Here is a 23,100-nt window from a genome sequence, read left to right as displayed (position 1 = left end):
TTCTGTTAATTGAAAAGATCTTCAAGCAGTCTCTGGTTGTTTTGTGTTGGGTAAATTAAATAAATGAAGTTCGAAAGAATTAAGGAATATAATACAGCAAAAAATATTATAAAATATTTATTTTCATAAAAAATTAATTCAACAATAAACAAATTATATTCTCAGTCTGAAAGCAGTCACATTACACATTTCTGTCTTTGACTCGGCATAGAAAGAGTGTTTGTAGTATTCAGTACAGTCCTCATGTGCCTGTTCAACGTGATGACCAACTTTATAAAGTTCTTTTCAGAATCATGTCACACATCGCTGGTCAGAAGTTTCAGCTGTCTTTTGTTTTTGACTTGAGGAAGGGCTTGTGCAGCACCTCGTAGAGTCGTCTCGCCTGCAAGCACATAATGTCAACATAGTAATTCAACAAAAGTTCCAACTACCCTCTGTACATTCGTATCCTACATATGTGTTTTAACTTACTTTTTGTGGTCCAAGGCCTGGACAGAGAACCAGGTCTTCCTTAGAGGCACTGATGACTCCTTCTATAGACTGTATTTAAAAAACAAAAACAAATTAAAAAAAACAAACAAACCCGGAATTCATCCTCTCAGTGTATTGACCAGATCATTCCCTTTGAGAACATCGCTAAATGAACTAAGTACAATGAAATGATGAACTCAGAGTACACCATCAAATCGCTCCGTGAATATACACCAATAATAGGATGACAACAATCAGAGGATGAGTCTTTGCTGTTCTGAGCAGCTAATCGACCGAAAATACTGTTCTATGTTCAGTGGTACTCACCGAGAAAGTGGACAGCAAGGTAATGGCGTCAGTCTTGTTTATAGACTTAACAGTGGTCAGGCAGTCTGTAACCTTGAAACAAACATCAAAATCCAATCAGCGTTGCATTGTTCAAAGACTAAAAACCACCGCAAGACTTTGGCAGATTAAAATGTCTCGCATGTTTTTGGAAATTGGAAAGACTGTCACAATAAAAAAAATAGCAACAGACATTAAAATCTTTAAATAGAAAAGGATGAATCCACCCACCTTTGACAGATAGTCTTTTTCAACTTGCTCCTTCAGTAGGTCTGCTGGTTTCTTTTCATATGACTTATATGTTTCCAGGTAACGCCCTGCCTCCTCTGGACTGTCAAATCAACATAATGAAAACATAAGGAATGTTTCATTTATTCAATTTATTTTAATAGTTTATTTGCGAAGCACAATGCTAGCTTACCAACAGAAAAAAAAGAAAATGAGCTAGAGTTATGCTAGGTAGTATTTTTCCATCTGTTGATCCTGGCCAGAATAAACCACCATATTTCATGAATGACTGTTGCAGTATGAAAGACTTAAACTACCCATTACAAACCTAAAAATGCATCACACAACAAATTCAAAAAATAGAAATGTCTGATTTTATCGTCCAGAATCATTTTTAAATCAGGAAGTTAATGTATTTAAAACAGTTTCCCAGTACACTCTCCTTTATGTCTGTGTCCTTTAACAAACTGCTGTATCTTCTTGGCAACCTGTTGCAGGTCTTACCTCCAAGCCAAGATGAGAGTGCAGTCAGCCATGATGCAGATGCGAGCCAGCTCCTTCAATGCATGATGAGGATCCTTCTGTGATGAAAAACCAATGTCAGTGAGAAAAACTACATTAATTCTTAAAGCTTTATAAATGGAACTTGGAGCTTTAGATTTGTTGCAAAGAAGAGATTTCCTGAAAAAGTGTTTTTGAACCAAATCTTTTTCATACAGTACGTATACAGTATACATATCTGTCAATTCTATATTTTCCTACATAAAGACCTGTAATAGCCTCCAGCTGCAAGTCACACTTCAATTACACCACTATTAATGAAACTGATTCAATTTAGGCAAGATATATTTGACAAACTAATGGGTAGCTTACATTACAGCTCTCTTTCAATGTTTCCTGGTTTTGCAGAGGCTGTTCCATTTAGTAAAATATAACATTACTGAACATCCCAATCCTTGTCAAAACTTGCTGTAGTGAAAAAACATTACCTATCAGACAAAGAGCTACAGTAGTTAACAATGTAGCCTACAGAAATGTAAAGGTATTTGTGTTTTTTGTTTGTTTTTTGTTTTTGCTATTTGAATTAACAGCTGACCGGATGTGTCCAAAGGTTTTTATGTCTCCTTCAAAAAGAAAACTGTTGAGAGGAAACCAAAGTGAACAAGGAGAAACAGAGAATCAATGTAACAAAGAGCTTTGAACAGCACCACTTCATTCATGGAGGAAAAAAAAACAAAAAAACAAAAATTATGTCAAATGAAGTTTTCTTAACTGCAGCACTGCAAGTGCTGTAGATCGAGTCTGAAGTGTACCACCAGCATAATTACAGACTTTTTCACCGTAAATGTTAAAGCAGGAGATGAGAAAACATATGCAGAAAATAAGTGGAATAAGAACACAGATTTCAATGACAATTTTTATAATTTGAGCTTTTTAATTTATCAATTTGTTGTAATTGATAAAATATCAGACTTTTAACAGTTTAGATATGCAGCAACCAATGAATTAAAACATGTCTTGATCTGCCCAAATAGTGAAAAAATCAAAGTTTAATGAATCCCAACAACCAGAATATTACCTTAAGGAATTAAAACTCTACTGTTTGTAAAACATAACACATTCTTAAATTTTGATCGAATTAATATGACTCATCAATGTCAAGATTGGTGTTACAAAACATTTTTACTTACCACATCTACTTGAACCAGTAACACTCGCAGCGTGAATGTCTTTCCAAGCTGTTTCAAACGGTCGTGGATATAGTCTGGGTTGAGGTTGTGATACCTCAGACTTAAAGCCAGGCCAAAAACCAATATGAAAACAAAACAAAACACACAAGAAAGAGAAAACATATGAAAAAAAAAGTGCATAGCCACTTTTGCTGATCAAATATTAATAAAACGCACTCCTCTGTGTGCACATGCAAACAACTGTTCTTGATCTCACACACATGTACACACTATTCTTAAGGCACAAAAACCCACCTGAGGAACAGAGCACATGTCGTCTGTCCCAAGACATAGTCTGGTACAACATCCCCAAACTCCCATGGAACACTCCTCACAAACTTCAGAATGGGATTTCCCCTCTGAATAAGTAAAAACAAACATGTGATGAGATACCTATCACTGTGCAAACCAACTAAGAAACCTGAAAACACTTATTTCTCTCTAGTTACGACATAAGAGCCTGACTCTCCATGGCAAGTAGCTAAGAACTGAATGACCTGGACCTGAATTGAAATAAGCAAGTATGGAGAATAAATAGTTCCATAAATAGTTCTCGTAAACTCTACACCTGCTGTTGCCTGAGTGAAAAAAAACATACTTTCTGGGGCATACCTGTCGAGGACTGACAATAATGCTGCTCCCAGACCCCACCGGTTTAGGACCCAGGGTGAGGCTTGCATCTGACCTTTGACAATTACCATTACCAAGTTTTTGGTCTGTGTCAGCCACCTGTCTCTCCTCACTCTCCTGGATCCCTTCAGATCCACCCTCAGTCCCTTTAGCACAGTCCTGAACTGTTTCGCCCCCTCCTATGGCAGATGATAATGAACCGGGCTCGGTTTGTTTCAGACTGGTAACCCCAGCCTCCTCGGTCCTGGGCAGTTTGAGGGGAGCCACTCTCTGAGGAGCAGCAGCCACATTGCTTTTACTCTTTACGACATATTCTGCATAGGACAAGGGCTGGTCCACCGGCTCAGGAGCAGGCTTTGCTGAAGATGCAGACGAGATTGAGGTGATTTGTCCTCCTCTGGATGAAGATAGAAACTGCGGCTTTGGCTGGAATACAATTACATGAAAAGCTTGTCAGATAGTCGAGAATTATGAATGAAATCATGTAAATCAAGCACTCGCGTTTTTAGCAAGATATCCTGACCAAAACTTTGTGTTGCTATGTTGGTAAGCTATTTAAAAAAAAAAAGAATTTGAAAACTGTAGTTTGCAGCTGGAGAGGTGTTGTTATTGTGCCAGCTAATTCCTAGCCGTAAGATGTTAGCGTTAAATTCTGGCAAACTACCGACCGGTGTCCTTTCTTTGGTGAAAGCAGAATCATCCAGGTTGATGTTAAACCTCTTCTTCATGTCTCTTAACTAATAAAAATACTTCTCGAGTAACCACAGGACACTGACTAGTGGGACTTCTGCTCACTATCGTCTCGTTTTGACAGCAACTCGCAGACAGAGCAACAACAGGAACACTTCCGGCGCACATCCTTCAGAATAAAAGCGCAATCAGGACCAATATTAACCGACAAGAAAACTTTAAGATCGCCTCCACGCATGTTTTAAGACGGATAAAATACTCTGTATGTTTGATATGTCTTTACAAAAAAAAGTAGAAATACCTTGTTAAAAACTTTTAAAATTACATCTACAGCTTCTCCCTCACAGAAAAACCCAGAAGCTATGGATATGCAAATGTTTTTATACTGCTGGACACAAGATGTCTCCTGCTTCAAAGTATAGCCCATTCTCAGTGTTTGTGCACTGGAGACTTTAAGTTTCCACGTCAAACTTGTGTAAGTCGCGACGTGGACCATAATTTTCTCAAATCAGGCTCATAGTTACATGTGTAAAACTCAGATTTTAGGTGAACACAGAGAAACTGTTTCCCCCTTCACCAGACGAATGCGAAAACATTGTTATAGTTTCAAACTCTGCATATACTTCATTCTGCACAGTGAGGGTCAAACATCCAAATACAGTTAAAATAAGTAAAACACATTTTTGAGTGGTGGAGGACTTTAAATTTGGCACAAATTATACTGTATATCCCTCTGATTATTTACTTTATTCCCATGCAGCCATTTAATCTGTTTTCAAATAAAAGCACTAAATACTGTCTGAACATACTTCATTTTTCATGCAGATACACAACTCTATAATTAACACTAAATAAACTTCAAGTTATATCACATTGTTCAATTTAAATTGGATTTAAAGGATTGGCTTTATGTCAAAAGCGTCACACATTACGAGAAAATCTGCAATCCACGCAACCTTCCAGAAGTCAGGGTAAATTTGTCCCCCCAGAAATCTTATTAGGGTTTACAGGAAATAATGCTGAGAACCATTATATGGTCCGTGTCTCATATTAAAGAACTGTCAATGTATCAGATATCCAAAACAGACGTTAAAGCCAAGTATATTAAGAGCACAGAATATTGTTTACATGTGCACAGTTATTTTAACATTAGCCCTAGATGATCTTTAATACCACTTTAGTGACTTTTAAACTCTTCAACTGTGATCACTTAAGGCAAAGACCAAAAAAAGTCAGTGCTGCCTGGTTTAGAATCAGTGAGACACACATGTCAGATTATGTGGCAAGGTTGTAAACTGTGCACGTGAGATGGATGTCATTCCATCCACTGCTGTTAAAATGATGAGTTAAACCGGAAAAGGTAAAAGAGAGAAATTGGCTGTGTCAGATAAAACATATTTCATTTTAATAGTCCATGGGAAATGTTTTGTCAAGTGTGAGCACTGAGAGAAAAAGCTTTGTCAATTTAGTGACCAAGTGGAATACAATTAACAACTAGGGCAGTTAAGATTGTTAAAGATTTCTTTTTATCCACTTATTTATACAAACTGATGTCATGTTTATGTTTAATTTTGTAATTTCAACTATAAAAATATTGGTCAATGAAAAAAATGATTTTTTTTCTGTCTGGACCAGGGTATAAACCCAGCAAAACACAAAGAAAAAAAAGGATATGGCTGTATCAAAAAGCCGAGTGCAACTAAAGGTCTGATTTTGAATTCGAGTAAAGTGAGTAAAAAGACACATGCTACATATAAAGTCATTGTACTGTATATTTTTATACGCAGGGCCATGTACATAACTTGTAGTTATGACAAGGTCCCTTTTTTGACATCGTTCACTCCATCAAATAATACATAAGATAATGTACACCAAGACAAAAACAAGTAGTAAAGCTGATCAGCCATTTTCTCATGTTACACAGTCCTGAAATTTTCCTCCGTTCGCTACCATGGCGTGGAGTTGCCTGGGAGACCGTGACGCCGCCATTCAAACCGCGCAGCATGGCATGTTGGGATACCTCTTCCCATCATGGCGGATCAGTTAGTTGGTTAACGTTAACGGTTAGCATATTCAGCGATTGTTTGGTCCCGCACATTTTAGGACCGCAGCCATCTGGCATTTTCTACACAGGAATTGCAGCCATCGAACATAAACTGGGTAAGTATATGCTACAGATCGGCAGCCTTAATGAGCGAACGAGCCTGCGTTGATGGAAAAAGTAGCAGCTAAATGTCTTAGCAAACTAGCTATTTAAATAGCTACGAGCGTGCTAACTGAGCTAGCGGTAATGTCCTAGCTGAACGAGTTGGCAGTGAAGCGCCGCTTAGGCCGCGGCCTGGAGGCAGCAGGTTTGGGTCTTACATCCTATACGTTGTCTAACTGGTAAGCGTGCAGAACAGTTTGTGTTTAATGGAACAATTTTATCAAAACCGCAAAGTCATCGTTATTTTTAACTTAAGCTAACGTTAGCTCGCTAATGCACGCTGCAGTGATCTGTGAATGGCTGTTAGCGCTAGCTGAGGCAATGCAGGCCCGACAGTGTTTGGCGTTATCTAACGTGTTAACGAAGGGTCTTCGGTTGCCTAAAACGTTTTTCTCTATTTCTTCTTTTATCCATGCAACTTCTGCCTAACATAAATAATTGCATTTTTTGTGTAATTTATCCGTATGTCATAATGTATCGGGAACATAAGGGCTAACTTTATGAACGTTACATGAATTCTAAAATAACGTGTTGGCAGCCATATCTTTGATGGTTAGCTTTAGCATTAACTGAAGCGACAATGATCACAAGATGCGTTGGCTTCCGCTACATATTCTCGAATGTTGGTATCAATTTTAGTATTGTTGATTTACGGATAATAATAAATAATGAAAAAATAGTTTCGGTTTCGGTTAAAGCTGTAAGATTGTAGAACGAATACTTTCAGTCCAGCGCAGGGTTTGGTAACACTTTTTTTTGTCTTGATGCAAATGAATCAAATTAAATCCTTATGTACGCGCTGTTTTGCCAGCCAAACAGTCAAGTTGTTGTTGAGCAGAAAATATAAGTTCCTGTGGTGAGACTACAATATGTGATGGGAAAATTAAATGTCACAATGGCCAGAAGGTTTTCTTCTGATATCAGCATTTATCACACTACCTGTTTTTGAATGGAGAGTGGTGTGACCTGGTTTGCCAGGTGCACACTGTACAGAGTACACAGATGATACCATGTTTGGTCAAACCTTTTTATTTTCATTGTATTTTTATTTTTCTTCACCTTGTTACTGCAAAGAATTGGAAATGGATCAGCGCCAATCCTGATTCTGTAGATCTTCTTGGGACATTTTTAGTCTGTACTGTTGGTTTTAATCACAGAAGTCTCATACAACATACTTGAAATAGATCCTACCTTCATTAAGGTTTTAAAGATCACTTTTGTACTAAGAAGTGTTTCTAATATTTTGTCCGCCCTATGTATATAGTTTAGGACAGACAGTCAACTATTAAATAAATGGCATTCAGATACTCATAGAAGCATGACTGCCCAGGTATTTTTGCTCCAGACCAAAGGGGCGTTACTTACATTTTGCTGTTGCATAGCTATGAAATGTATATCACTTCATTTGTTGGTGCTACATTCTTTGTTGCTTGAGTTACAGTACCTTTGTTTCCCTCCCCAGTATTGAGTGAGGGAGCAGCACACCAGTGACATTAAGGGGGCCTTTTATAAAATCAGGGACATCGGCACAATGGAATGTGCAGTGGACATCCCGTCAGGTGAGTGATGGATGGTACACAAAGAAATCTGTATCATTTAAATGTTTTTATCTAATTTGATTTAGTTTATTTTACTGCAGTTTCCCTCTAGATTTCAGGTATAACATTCTTGTTTATGCCACTGTATCATACAATAATATTGTTGTCCAGAAACAATTTTAAACCATGACAGTTACACTTGAATAACTTGGCAAGTGATGTTTTTTTTTCTCCAAACAACTCTCCAGCTGTATTTTTTTTATCTTACGCTCCATGTTGGACAGATGTCAGATGCTCTTGGATGAGCTTACGTCTATACTTACAGGAATAGCCTACATTTGCCATTTTCATCACTATAAACAAAGAAGTCACCCAAATATACTAGTACGGTTGCTTGTGGCATGGCTTGTTATGGGTATTCAATTTTTTATGGAAAAAACAGTGTGCCAAATGTCCCTTAGCTACACATCACCCCACCCTTTGTGTACCTTAAACCGTTTACACGGGATTCCTTGGAACAGTTCACAGTAAAAGAATAAGATAATCAACACAAGCCTTCAGATTAGCAAAAATAAATTTAGTAAATTTACCTTAAGTGCAGCACTAATCAAATCATTTGAGAAATAACTTGCGTTAGGTTTTGTACATATTATGAACTTGCCAAATACTTGTGTAATCTGAAATACTAACTGCCCTGTGCAGGTGAGGATGAGGCACCAGAGAAAGATGACATGAACGCCAAGGAAGGGAACGAGCCGCCCCATAAGAAAAACAAGAAGCACAGAAAACACAAGAGCAAGAAGAAGAAGAGGAGGAGGAAGGGTGAAAAGGAAAGCAGTTCAGAATCTGGCGCGGAGTCCGATGTAGAACTACCACCCCCACCAAGACCTGTCCGGACCACCAGGGCCAGGTCAGAAAAACTTAAAATTTCATTACCAGTGTCATGAGTAAACCAAACATACTATTGTCTGAGCCCCGATAGATGAAGTCATTCAAAATTAAGCATCTTGCTTACATTTTATAAGAGTCAATCTATCTAACAAAGTGAGAGATAGATAGATAGATATATATATATATAAATAAATAACAGTAAGCACATTTTTGCATCAGTGTGTTTTAAAGTCTGGTTTCTAGTCTATTCTTAGTGAAAATTCCATATCTCTTGTCCTTAAGATCTCATATTTAAGCTGTGTTCATAATCTTTGGACATAAATAACATTACAATATTCATTTTTTCGTTCTTTCGTTTTTTCATTCGAGGTGTGGCGGGGGGCACTAGGCACAAAGCGACATTTTCACAGAGATGTAATTTTCTAGAATATGGTTCCCATATTAGTGGATTTTTATCCTTACCATAACAAATATCTGTACTTTACCCAAAGTGTGTTTTGTTTGTATTGGGATTAAATTTTACACACAAATAAGGACATTTTGTAAACTGTGTACTCTTCCTTGTATTTGTAGTGCCAGACTGGCAGCAGCTGCAGGAGCTGGAGACCATGCTGGGTTGAAGGAGGAAGGTAAAAGGGATGTAATTACAGGTAGGAGATCCTCACACACAAACATAATTCATTTTCCTTAGAAAGGAAAGGTGTTAATTCCCCTGTTATTTGATTTAAAATAAATAATTAAAACATTTCTCCTCAGATCGTGTGGACACGGAGGGAGATGCAAAATCCAAAAAACACAAAAGACATGCTGCCAAGAAGAAGAAAAAGAAGAGGAAGAAAGATGAAAAGCAGGAAAAGAAATCCCCATCTCACTCCCCAACTGAAAGCAGCTCCGCTTCAGGTTCTGAGTCTGAAGGTGAAGGAGGTAAAGGAGCTGGTGATGGCAAATACTCTCCAGCTGCAGCATCTGACCTGCAAGAACCAGTATCCAAACTGGGTTCAAAAGGAAAACGAGGGGAGGAGAAGGGGGTTCCCATCCTCATTAAGAAACCTGAATTGCTTGGAGTGAAGAAAGAGGAGATTTCAAATATAGATGTGTCCCCAACTGGAGGGAAGGGCAGTAACACCAACGGATCAGAAAAGGATATGAGACTGCCCTCTGCAGGCCAGGATGAGATAACACAGACAGCCACAGTTAGGGTTAAGACAGAGGGCAGTCATGGAGATGGTGCATTCAGCCATGCCCAGGAACTGCCTGACATCATCCCTAAACAGGAAGGTGCAACCCCAAGAGATGACCCAGACCTGAAAGATCAGGCCAATTCAGTTCAGAGAGCAAATGTAAAGGAACGCGAAACATCCAGGTCATCGTCTCCTTCTCCTTCCAGGAGCCTAGACATTAAGAGGTCTGGGTCAAGTCATAGTCATTCACCAACACCTAGTCCAAATAGGCAGCAGTCTGGTGCTCAGACAGCAACAGCAATGAAAGAACGGTCAAGAACTCATTCCAGATCAGCCTCAAAGGGAAAACGGTCTACAACTCCTCTGAAGAGTCAGCACCTGTCCCGCTCTAAGTCCCGCTCTCAGTCCCCTAAACCCTGGAGGAAGTCGCTCTCCCCATCGCCCAAGTCACCCAAGAGAGCTAGCTGTCATTCCCGGTCCACGTCTCGCTCCCTCACCCCCAAGAAGAAGGTGTCAAAGTCTCCAAGGAAGTCCAAGTCTCCTAAACGGCGGAGAAATTCCTTGTCTATTTCCCCAAAGCGACGCCGGAGTTCCCCCTCTCCTAAAAGAAAGGTTTCACGATCCCCTAAACGTGGTGGGCGCAGATCTCCCTCTCTGTCTCGGTCTCCAAGGAGAGGTCGAAGGTCAGAGTCGCGTTCCCGTGGAGGCACAAGGCGCTCGAGGACCCGATCACCCAGACGAGGTGGTGCAGTTGGCAGGCGTTCACCGTCACGATCCATCACTAGAATGCGCCGCTCCTGCTCTAGATCCAGACGCCCTGTTCGTCGCTCCAGGTCACGAACACCGGCAAGACGTGCAGGAGGCAGGCGCTCCAGGAGTCGATCCTTGTCTCGACGTAGGAGGTCACCACCCCCCAGAGCCCGCCGCTCACGCTCCCGGTCGATCCGCAGGAACAGGCGGACTCGATCCCGTTCCATTGTAGTCCTCAAGCGCAGCCGTCGCTCCAGATCCAGGAGTCCCCGCAAACGGACCAAATCCAGAACCCCTCCCTCCCGACGGCGGTCTAAATCCAGGTCACCAGTCAGAAGACGCTCTCGGTCCCCTGCCAGGAGAAGTCGTTCTCCACCAAGGTCTGGCAAACGCTCCAAATCCCGCTCGTTGACTCGAAGGCACCGGTCAAAGTCACACTCACCTGTACCTGGCAAGAGGAGGTCCAAATCTCCCAAGAAGACTGGAAGAAGGTCAAAATCTAAATCAGTCTCTGTGGGCTTGAACAGATCTAAGTCCAGGTCCAGGTCTGAGTCAAGTGATGGGCAGTCTGACAGCTCCTCCCCAGGCAGATCCACATCTTCCTCTCCTGTAAAAACAAAGAAGCTTTTGTCTCCTAAGGCAGAGCAGACAGCTGGAGAAAGTGAAGGAATTTCGGCTGCAGCAGGTCAGACTTTTTTCATTCCTTCGTTTTAGGCAAACTATAACTCAAATTGATTTTGCTCCTATAATTGCTGTATCTGCACAGTTACTAAAAGTGTCTGACTATCATTGCAAAAACCAAAGTGAATCCTGTCTCATATATCACCCCCACTCATCACTAGATTCCAGTGAGAAGTCACAATCAAGTCATTCTCGTCCCCTCATTCCTTCGAACGTATCAGAATTGCTAGTTAACATCTTGCTGAATTCTTGTGGATAAATTCAAGTATTTTGTTCCTTTTAAAGTGTCCTAACATTATTTATGCCATGTCATTTAACATGTACCATCAGTTGGTTGGAAACCCATGCCCTCGGCAGATGCCTCCAGCCCCCAAGCTGGGAGCTCCTCAGAAAAACTGCAAGAGCAGATTGCTCCCAACCATGACAAGGAGCGGAGGGAGCGTACCAGCTCATCCACTGAACGAGATGTTTCCAGGTCCAGGTCTGCTTCCCAAGAGCCTAACCCAGATGGGTCAAATTGTTCCGAAGGTTCAGATGAAGAAGAGGATTCTTCTTCTCCAGTTAAAATGATATCTAAACGCCAGAGAAGCTCCTCATTTTCAGCATCTCCAGAAGTTCAGAAGAAGCAGCTGTCCAAGTCCCAGTCACCTATGGATCGCAGGAAACTTTCACGCTCAACTTCATCGCCTCGACGATCAACATCCAAGTCTACATCAAGAAGGAAGAAATCCAGGTTTGTGGTGTTAGTGTGTGTATGCATCCATCCTTCATCATGAATCAGGGTTTCTATGGATCAACTCCCAACATATAAGGAAGTCTGATTGTTCTTTAATTGCTGTCCCACTGTAGTAAGTTGCAGTGTTGTGTACAAGTATTCATCAGTCTTATCATTCACCTTTCCTCAGGTCCAAGTCTCCAGTAAGGAAAAAAGAATCTGTCTCTCCATTAGAAAGGAAAAAGCGACGGTCTAAATCTCCTGCCAGGCGGCGGCGCTCCCGTTCAGCCACACGGCGTAAGCGTTCATCCTCAAAATCACGAACCAGAACCCGCCGGTCCAAGTCTCGCACTCCAATTCGCAAGAGGCGATCCCGGACCCGTTCACCCAATGCCAGAGGGAGGAGGAGATCCAAGTCTACAGACAGGAGCAAGCGATCCAAGAGCCGCTCCACAGGCCGAAAGAAAAGGTCCAGGTCAGGAGACAGAAGCAGGCGATCTAGGTCTCGTTCCTCTGATCGTAGACGCAGGTCTAGATCAAGGGGTCGAGGGAGACGCCCGGTATTTCGCAGTCGTTCGTTCGATAGACGGGACAGGTGGAAGAGGGAACCTAGCCACTCTCCAGTTCTCATCCTGCGCAAACAGCGCCGCTCAGGGTCCCGGACACGACGCAGCACCAGCAAGACTCCTCCACGGCTCACTGAACTGGGTAAAACAATTACATAGAAACCATTGACAATCACTTTCAAGTCAGTTAACATTTACATTGGTGATCAAATATTTATGAACTTTCATGTAACAATTCTACATGGTTTTGTTCTTAGATTTTTATACTTTGTTTTACACTGCTCTTATTTTTTATTTCCCTCTCCATCCACCCTCCCTATCCTTTTTGCATTACCCCTCCCTTATGTCTCTCTTCCTCCCTCCCTTTCCTCAGATAAGGACCAGCTGCTGGAGATAGCAAAGGCTAACGCTGCTGCCATGTGTGCAAAGGCGGGGGTTCCCATTCCTGAGAGTCTTCGGCCAAAAGCCATCCTCCAGCTCCCCCTACCCACTCCATCTCCTGCCCCCCTCTCTTTACCTCTACCTTTACCTCTCCCAATGGGCATGGGGATGCCCAACATGCCGAATATGCCCAACATGGGTCCAATGGGTATACCCAATATTCCAGGAATGCCCAGCATGTCAAACATCACCATGAGTGCCGCTATGGCAAGTATGACAGCAGCTACTATGACAGCTGCCTTGACCAACATGGGTGCCCTGGCGGCCATGCCTCCCCTTGCCCCACTTCCTACCATAACTAACAAGCCTCCCCCGTGCCTCGCCCCCCCTACACCAACTCTTAACCTGGACCACATCGAGGAAGCAAAAAGGAAGGTCACTCAGCAGGCTAACATACACACCATCAAGGAGCTTACTGAGGTAAATGGGGGGTAAATCGGTCTGTGTCAAAGAGTGTTATTGGTTGAGAGTGATTATAGGGTGAATGTACATGTTCAATAGAAACAATGTTGAATGAAAAATTGTTGAAGATTGAGAAATGTGCTTGTGTTTTTCAGAATGTATATGTACATACAGTACCTGTGCCAGTACAAAGTAAAGGATGTGTTTTTCTCTGTGTTTTTGTAGAAGTGTAAGATGATTGCAAATAGCAAGGAGGAGATGGCCATTGCTAAACCCCACGTCTCAGATGATGAAAGCTAAAACCGCCAAGCCCTCACGGTAAAATTTCCAAACATTATTCATCCATTTTTTTGACAGTCTTTAAATAAGTGTTTTATTAATTTCACTTCATTCTATTGTGGACATTGGATTTTTTTTTTTTTTAAACATTACTGATATTAAAAAGCAGTTGACATGCCTCAGTTCTCTTTTCCATACCTGATATACTAGCAACTGAATTATGCTTTTTAGGAACTGAATTAAACTTTTCTATATACATTTTTAAGCTTATTAAACTAATTTCAACCTTGTCCAGTCGATACTTGATTCAGTAGCAACATACTCATTGCCCATCTCAATTTGGAATCAACTTCTTTATTCTGCAACACTATGAATTAAATGCTTGTTGTTCCACTTTTGTCTTCCAGTTCCTATTTAAAGCATTGTAAAACAGGTCATACTTGCATATGAAATATTCTTTCTTTTCCTTTATAGACTTTCCCTTTGGCTTAGCACTCCCACTGTGTCCCTACATCCTTCATTAGTTATACTTATGATTAATTAAGTCATTTATCCTAAACTCATTCAAATACAATCAACCTATTCACTATTTAAGATGTTTTTATTTTTTTTTTTACCCAGCCAAGTTTTCTCATACATTTTCATCTGTTAAAAGACCCACTCTGCTGTTTTGGCCCCCTAGTTATTTTACTTGATACTTGACCATAAGCTTTGTACGAAAATTATTTATATGTCATATTAGTTTGGCAAGTTTAATACTACACTTTGGCATCCATCAATTCAAGGGCTGCACGTTGTGATTGTTATCTTTATAACAATTCCCCTCAACAATTTCAGTAGTTTTATCATGCTCATGAATTATGCGTGTACTGAAACACATGATTTTGGTGCCAGCTTTTGCTAAGATACTGGCTAAATTAAACAATTTGCCAAGCCCCCTAAACCGTAGTTCATTTTCTTCACAGAAGATTAACCCTTGCTTCATGTTTTCTAACAAAGGAAATGCTATCAACCTTTCACCACCACACTAAATAGTTCATCTGGATATTATGTAGACCAGCTGTAGTTAATATGAAGCCTAATGTTGTTTTCTGTACACATTAATTGATGATTTTGTCTCTAATTGATACAAACTAATTACACAGACTGTTCGAACGTTGACCTTTTCTCCCCCTTTCTCTGCACACAGCCACTCCCATCAAAGGACTGAAGGAAATTGTAAAAAATACTTTACAAGAGGACCTACCTTTCCACAGTTCCCTTTGGCAGCCAGATAACCTGACTGAGCCTCATAAACCACAAAGAAGAAGAGCACCCTAGTTGTCACAGTTACAATATAGGAGAACCGGCACCAGCCACTGCCCCACTCAGCTCCCCAGTTTGTTTCTGTTTGTGTGAGAGAGCGAGAGACTGGCAGACTGTCACCTGTGATACCACTGAGAAAAACTGGACACACCGACGTGTGTACAGTTGTATGACTGTATAGTGAGTCTGTATGTGAAGTGTGTGTTTGTGTATGTGTGTATATAGTGATTTTCACCACCAACCCCTCAGTGTTGCTGCTTGTTCAAGCAGTCACTGTCGTAAAGACTGAAGAGGAAACAAACCAAACTAACTAGTGGCGCGAGTGTTTTGTAAAAGATTAGTTTCTCTAAATTTGTTTTACTTTTATGCTTTCTTAAACGATTGTGTTGAGTGGAGATTGCCTCATTGTTCTGCTGTATTCCCTTGGTTACCTCTAGTCCCTGGTTTTATAAACAAATATTGCAGACAAAGTTTTGGTAGAACCTCACATGTGATTTGTAGAGTGTCAACATGTTGTGAATCCTTGAACAGGGTTCCAGATCTGATTTATTTTCAAGGAAGGGAATAAATGAATATATTGGCTATAAGAAGGTTTGAGTTTTGGCTATGAGAAAGATGATCATCTCCGTTCACAAAACAAAAATAATTCAGTTAGTACTGCCCTGGGTGTGAATTTCTTTACCTATATTTTAAATGACACCAAGCTAATCTTTGACCCTAACCTGGTCTTTCATTTAGGGCTTTGTTGGGATTTCCTCTAACTAGGAACCATGTTTGCTGTAGATTTGAATGGACATTTCATCTTGCAAAGTTTTAATACCAACATCCTAACATGAGTTGTTCAGTGTTTTGCAAAAGACCATACGATATAATTTAAGATGCATAGAAAGCATCTTGTATATTATTATTTGCAGGGAATTGCAATGATGACAATTTAAAAGTAGGACAAACATTTGAAAGGTCTGTGTTTCTATCATTTGTCATCTGGATTTGACTTTTGGAGCAAGTGTCATTTGAAAGCAGTGGTGGTTGTTGGCTGTCTTGGATGTCCTAGATGTTTGGACATCAGCACAGTACCTAACATAACACTCGACACTAGTGTTAAAAATCCAGATTCAGATCACAACTAAGATCTGGTTGACTTCAGCTATATCAGTCTAACAATTTATTAGGGGTGAAAATGCAAATTCTCTTAAACTTCATTCTGTAAATTGAGGTAATTATTGCTTGTTTAGGAGAACGTTTCTGTTTCACTGTTTGACAGAATACATGATTAAAAACTGTTTTTGAATACACTTAAGAGAGACTATTGTCTTTCTGTTAGGCTGTTTACGTTATTCATAAATTTCATTTATTCAATTTTTTTAGAGGCACACATGAAGAACATTGTTCATGTTGTTACACCGGGGATTAACAAATGGCTTGTAGTGGTTATAGGGCTTAATGTATAAGTTGAGTATTTCCCGAGCTGTGACGCTGTTAAATGTTTTCGTGTGTTAGACAATCAGCTTCTTGGTCTCAAGTTGCTTTTTTTTTTTTTTTTTTTTTCCTTTTTAAAAAAAAATAAGAATTATAACCACTTGAAATTTGATCATCTTATTGCAGCATTGTATTCAGTTGGCAAATAGAGAATTGTTATAGCGAAAAGATTGTGTAGTAATGTTCAAACCCATGAAAAACCCAACAAGCCCTTTTCATTTAATCCACTAACATGATTAATCTCTTCTTTACCTGTAGATACTGTTACCTGGCCTGTATTTGGTCCTTTGTGTGAGCTGAGTAAACAGGGTCCATGTTTCACTGTAAGCATTTGTCCCATCGGATAACTGAAGAACAAAGACAAACTTGGTGCTTTTGGGGAAACTGGCAGGGATCAGGGTTTTCTGGTTTTTAGGGAATCTTGCACTCATAACTCCCATTTATTTTCACCTGGGAAATAATTCTGGATCAGTCCTCCCATGTCATTTTTCTTCTATACCCAGGGCTGTTTAACTGTGGAAGATAATCTGTGACAGTTTTGTCCAACTGTAACTATACTGACTGTACCAAAAGTGTTGGACTGTTGAATTGATTCCCTGGGGTAATCTTTAACTGTTTTAATGACAAAAAAAATAAGAAAATGCATTTTAGGATTAAATTTTTTTTGGTCACATTTGAATATGACATCGCTTGCTTTGTACATAAACGTGTTGATGATTATTAAAAACCTCAATGATCTGTATTTATCCTTGTCCTTGTGTGCCATGTTCACTTTAGTCAGGTTAATCAGGTATCACTTTACTTTTAAAAATATATATTGAATGCCTTCTAGAAAAGTGAAGGGGAATAAAGATGAGTTCAGGTTGGTTGACCTAAGATGATCGGATTTGATAACAAGCAGTTGTACAGGACTGCATATCCTACTTGTTTATTATGCTAATTAACTCATACATAATATATATAGATATAGATAGATGTGGATATATAGCTATAAATATGTGTATATGTATATGTGAATATACATTAACACTTCACAAACTAGTTCTCTGACATTATACGAAACAAAATGTAAGAAGTAGACTACATTGGTTTGTTAATCGCTTGGGCTTTTATGCAGTATATTGAGACAGATAATTATCTTAAATGAATTCAATTTTCCAAACCATGAGTAAGAAATGAAAAACACATTGCTCAGTGTTCAATCAGATGTCCTCTGGTTCCACCCTGTGGAGTTCATGATTAGCTGGATAGGCTGGGGCTCATTTTAAATTATACCAAATTTGTGGAACAGCATTTCTTTTAAAAGCAATGGTGGAGTGTCATTTCAAAAATGTCACTGGAGTCAGTTAAACCGAAACAGTGAATTTCCGCAGATGAGTCATGACATGAGTAATGTCAGATGAGTGAGTTTAAATGTTATACAGTACTATCAAGCTGTGAATACTTACGTTTTAAAGCCAAAATGGGTGTCAAAGTCTACATTCTGACCCTACTTTGGGTATGAGCTCCTAATGACCAACAGAAAGCACAGAAACATAATGTTGGTAAAGATTTGGATTTGAATGGACCCAGTTGCCGATGTTTTGGTTCTTATTGATGCTTTTATTTTGTTGCACTCTGCTAAATGGGTCAGTATCCTGCTCTGATCTCAGCAGATTATTTTAGATCAGACTCTTACCGAGTTATTACAATTATTACAAAACTAGTACTAAGATGACGACACACTAGTTCCCTGCTCCAAACAGTCACCATGTCACGCAGCCTATTTCATGATTAAACGTGTAATTACTCTAATTTGACAAATGGAAGGAATGCAATTGTAGTAGCCTATGTGCAGGGCTGCATGGCATACCCCATGACAAAACACTATTAGCAAACATAAAGTGATTAAAAACAAGTGTGGAGAAAACTGGTTAGCACAGCGTTGAAATCTTCCTGAGAGTTTCCTTTGTTTAAAATCAGCACAAGGCACTGCTAGGTGTGAATGGGGTCATGGAATAAATTTTAAGTGACACTGACATATTTGTGGACCGCTCAGCAGCGAGTGACCAGCTTTCACATCTATAATGAAAGCCTTCACAGCAGAGATGGACCCCACCAGCACAAACTGACTGTTCGGATTATTGATTTGCAAGGCTGTGCACTTGTGTGTGGGCAGACGGTTTGTATGTTTGTCTGTGTAAGACGAAGATAAAGTTAGATAAAAGTAGATATGTATTTATGAGAATGCTGTTTAGGAAATGCAGTCTGGGAGGCTGGTGTCACCGTGTCATTTCCTGGGGGCTTTGATTCTTAAATACAGTTTCAGAAAAAAATGTATATAACACCTGTAGTTATGAAATCCTCCTACAAGTGGTGCACTTTCTCTCTCTACTGTATTTTTATCATGGAGGTCAGTGAGTAAATACACTTCCAAAGACTAATCAAGAAATATTAACTGTGAAATCACAAACAGGCAATTTCAGACCTTCTCTTTCACCAAACGAGCATTAAAACACTTGCTGTAAAGCTCTAACAGACTGTGTAGGAACAGTAGAAAGTAAGTTACTGAAAGTAGGTTAGGGGCTTTGACATATCTAACACTTTATTTTCAGTTTGCAAGTTTTCTTATTTACTCAGGTGTTGAGTAAAGAGGAGCGACCCATGGCAATATTCATTAGGAAACCTTAAAAGGCTCTAATCTGTGGATGTGCTCAGTGAAATGGGAAAAAAGGTTAAAAACTCCACAGTGAGAGTTTCTGTCTTTAGCCCTAGTCTTCATCATCGGGTTTAAATTACAAATCACCATGGCATACACTGAGATGAAGCATGCAATCATTACCATAGTCACGGATTAAAGATTTTGGACTGAATAGTGTCATGGCTCGTTTTCCTCTTCAAATGAAACAAACACCAAATAAAAGGGAAAAAAATGCCTTCCACTGAGTCATTTCTTTACTTCAGTCTTTCATGAGTGAAGTAACTTGTTGTGAGGGCGATTGACAAATTTAAGCTTATTCTTTTCTTTGTCTTCAGGAGTTGAGTTTGGAGACCGTGTAAATTGTTTTTATGGATGGCAAGAGCAGGGAAGTGAATGCAAATCCATTTATGCAACATAGTTGTTCATTCACAATAATATTTAAGATGAGTAAATGAACGCACACTTTCGTGCAAGACTGGCACTGTGCATTCAATGCATAGTTGGTTTACCTCAAAAATGTAATCTAGTATTACACTATTATCCTGTTGTGGAGAAAAGTAAGAGACTGTACAAAAGTATTGAATCTTGAACGAGACCCTCCTCAGCATTATAAATATTTTGTTTGACCCTCCCCGTGAAAATTCCTGTTGCAATACCCTCCCTCCAGGATCTCAAAACAATATATTCATCGTAAACATAACGTAATGGGGAAAAAAGTTATTACGGCCACCAAATGAGTAAAGTCGGAACAGGCTGCTGAAAAATGAAGCCCTAATTCATATTTCCAAGAGCATTTTTATTACTCATGATACACACAGAAGCTATCTTTTTGATATGATTGTTTATTTTATCATTTATTTTCATATGGTTAATGTCACAAGGGAAGGGTGCACTAAAATTTTAGTCTGGGATGAGGAAAAGTCAAAAGACCCTCCCCTGCCCTCCAAAAAAAAAATCAGACTACCCTCGGTTCAGCGAAAAAAAAGTACATAACCCCATACTCCCCCTTTTCAGACCCCTCCTCACCCCTAATTAATTTTATACAGTCACTAAAGAAAAAAAAAATGCAACCAGTAGGGTACTCAGTGGAGCGCAGACCTCCGCCGAGGCCAGTGTCAAACAACATACACCAAACTTCAGAGGAAAAAAATTCAAATTCATAGTAAATGATCCAGATCTGCCCCAAAATTTAATCGGTTCAGTACTTCTTGTGTAATCCTGCTGACAAACAAACCAACGAACAAACCAGCAAAGAAACCAGCAAATAGACATTTGCTGGTGAAAACATAACCTCCTTGGTGGAGGCAACAAAAACGCAGAGCCAGTATTTTAATTCCGCTTTTAATTCCGACGTTTGTTTTCATAATTACTATGTGTGGGTTAGTGTTAGTAGTCTTTATTAACTGTGATCTCTGAGAGAGTAGCTGAGTTTAATAGTCTTGGCCAATTATACCCATTTAATAAATGGACTGTAATTACATTAATCAGTAATTACAGTTACAGGCCTTTCTGTCAGCGTCTGCATGTGCGCTTGTTTACACATAGCAGATGCATTTGCATGTACAGTATGTGGGTTGCATACTAAGCAGCTAGTGAGTCATTGGAATTTGGCAGATCAATGGCTGCCGGTCGATGGACGGCTGAGTGCTTTGCAACGACCACCCAGTCCAAGCACTCTACCCATTCTATCAGGCAGCCAGCAAAGGAGGTCACGTACACAAATTTCCTCTCCCTCCCTCTTGCTTTCCATTTTCAAAGCACACTTTTCCCCCACAACATTGCTTCACACTCCACTCACACACACGCTCGTGCACACATACACACACTGGATAAGCCGATGAATTCAGCCCGTGGTGGAGCTCTGGATAAGACTGGGACTTGTTTCACTACAATGTGAGACAGACTAACGAAGACAACAGAGACAGCAGATAGAAAAGAGGAAAAGAGGATTTGAAGGAAATGAGAGGCTCGACGAGATAAAAGCTGACAAGAGTGAAGAGAAGGGGGTAACCGAGAACAAAAGAGAAAATAAGATGCCTAATTTTACTGAGGAGGATTTGGAGCACTGCCTACAGAAGCAAGTCTGCTGTGTCTGTAACTATGAGGGTCTGTGCACTGGTCAGAGGAGTAAAATAAAGGTTGTGACTTTGACTGTACTTATCGGTTCATTGTACTGTCAAAACTGTGTGTGTGCACATTTCAGTTCAAGTGTGCGTGTCAATGTCCCCGACAGGACAGAAACCAAAACTGTGCAAAAGCTGGAGATGCTGCTGCAACACTAGTATGTGAATATCCCTGTCTACATGACGAAAACACACATGTTGCATGCATGCCTGAATATTTTATGAGGGTACTATGACGGAGCAACTATAGATCCTAATTTATGGATGAGTGAAGTTAACCCAATTAAAATATTCATGTGAACTCTCAAAATATATCCTTTTCATTTTACATTTCATCACTCGATATTTGGGTCAAATACAAAATTTAAATATGTATAAGTTTGCACATAAGAATGTTAAAATGATAGAAGGAAATTCTTCAAAGACATCTCCACATTTGTGGTCAATATTCTTATGAGAAGAAATATTTGAAAGCTCAAATGCTATACAGCACTTGCAATAGTACAATACACAACATCTGAAAACTTGCGAAGTTAAATCTGATTGTGCTATTGCGTACCTATATGTATATCAGATTAACGGCACGTTTCCATATGACCTGTTTGTATATACAGGTAGACTTGAATTAGATTTTCAACCAGTCATTAGGATCTCTGAAGTCATCTGGGTCTCAGACACCAGACGATAGCGATTCTCCTCAGGAAAGGTTCCCCATCTGACCTTTACTTGAAGCAAGATCTCTCAGAGAGAATAACCAAAAATAAGCCACTAGCAGCAGACCCAACTGTGTACAAGTTAGTTTATCAACTGCAAATTTGTAGACCTGCAGATATACCCAGTATACCCAGCATCCAGGTATGAGGGTGTGGCAGAGACAGTCGTTGACTGCATGCCTCGAAACTATGTGAACATTTTATGTGATGTATTTGAAATGTGGCATTCAGTCATCCTAAGTGGACTTGGGTCATTGAACTCTATCCATGAGGGCAGAGGAGATGCTGGCCACTGACACAGAGTTGACCTATGAAGTCAGCCACAGAGACGGATGCTTCCTGACTGTAGCACGTGTTGGTGTGAATGATGAGAACAGCAAGGTAGCGCAGTGTCGTTTGTGTGCATGAACGTGTGCGTGTCTGGCTGCATAGATGTAAGACTCCAAGTGATACATTTCTATGGGGGGGGGGGGGGTGTTTGTGTGAGTCAGAGATCACAGAGTGTGTGCGTGAAGTTGTGTCTGAGCGTTCACAGCAGCAAGGTTGTGTGCATATGTGTGATCAAGTGTCCTCTTTGTCTCTCTCCCTCTGTTAGTGTGAGACAGCCGCAGGAATGTGTATGTTACTTCCAGTCCATCGCTTGAGAATGAGAGCAGAGGAAGCACTCTGTGTACATGTGTGTGTGTATGTGTGTGTTGTTTGTTTGTTTGGAATAGAGGGAGAATCCATGATGACGTCAACGAAGATCAAGGTAGATCACGGGTAATATGTGTGTGTGTGTGTGTGTGTGTGTGTGTGCGCATGTGTGTTAGCTGCAGGGAAGCAAAGTTCCTCTTGTGTCTACAATGATAAGCATAAGTTGTGTTCGAACATTTGAGGTGAGCCTCAGTATTAAAGCCTCAGTGGGAAGACGTTCAAATTTAACTGATGGCTGGCAGGAAAATTTAGTTTTCTTCATACGCATTCCCTAAAATCTGTAATAATCTGAATTATGCAGACTTTCAACATAAGGTAATTTGAATTAAGTGCCTTAAATCCTCCGAATGTCACCTGAAC

At 40.0% G+C, this 23,100-nt stretch overlaps 2 protein-coding genes across 3 annotated transcripts; one reads left to right on the top strand and one right to left on the bottom strand.

Moving 5' to 3' along the window:
* Window positions 1–104: 104 nt before the first annotated feature.
* Window positions 105–4,252, bottom strand: ercc1 (excision repair cross-complementation group 1). The gene is made up of 9 exons (XM_040147726.1): window positions 4,073–4,252; window positions 3,387–3,830; window positions 3,030–3,133; window positions 2,736–2,835; window positions 1,549–1,625; window positions 1,048–1,147; window positions 799–870; window positions 472–540; window positions 105–382 (listed from the first exon to the last, which is right to left on the bottom strand). Exons 1-9 carry the CDS (start codon window positions 4,130–4,132, stop codon window positions 320–322), a joined length of 1,089 nt encoding a protein of 362 aa, XP_040003660.1. The 5' UTR covers window positions 4,133–4,252; the 3' UTR covers window positions 105–319.
* Window positions 4,253–6,050: 1,798 nt separating this feature from the next.
* On the top strand, window positions 6,051–16,349 carry si:dkey-67c22.2 (uncharacterized protein LOC792544 homolog). 2 transcript variants are annotated; one of them, XM_040148534.1, is made up of 10 exons: window positions 6,051–6,254; window positions 7,763–7,859; window positions 8,541–8,748; window positions 9,303–9,379; window positions 9,486–11,345; window positions 11,672–12,074; window positions 12,247–12,764; window positions 12,996–13,483; window positions 13,691–13,783; window positions 14,934–16,349. In XM_040148534.1, exons 2-9 carry the CDS (start codon window positions 7,832–7,834, stop codon window positions 13,763–13,765), a joined length of 3,657 nt encoding a protein of 1,218 aa, XP_040004468.1. In that variant the 5' UTR covers window positions 6,051–6,254; window positions 7,763–7,831; the 3' UTR covers window positions 13,766–13,783; window positions 14,934–16,349. The 2 variants fall into 2 exon arrangements, with proteins under 2 accessions (XP_040004468.1, XP_040004469.1); XM_040148535.1 differs by lacking the exon at window positions 6,051–6,254 and adding an exon at window positions 6,355–6,479.
* Window positions 16,350–23,100: the final 6,751 nt, after the last annotated feature.

Source organism: Xiphias gladius, chromosome 16 (genome assembly GCF_016859285.1).
Source record: "Xiphias gladius isolate SHS-SW01 ecotype Sanya breed wild chromosome 16, ASM1685928v1, whole genome shotgun sequence".
NCBI lineage: Eukaryota > Metazoa > Chordata > Actinopteri > Istiophoriformes > Xiphiidae > Xiphias > Xiphias gladius.
This window is presented reverse-complemented; position numbering and strand designations above follow the sequence as displayed.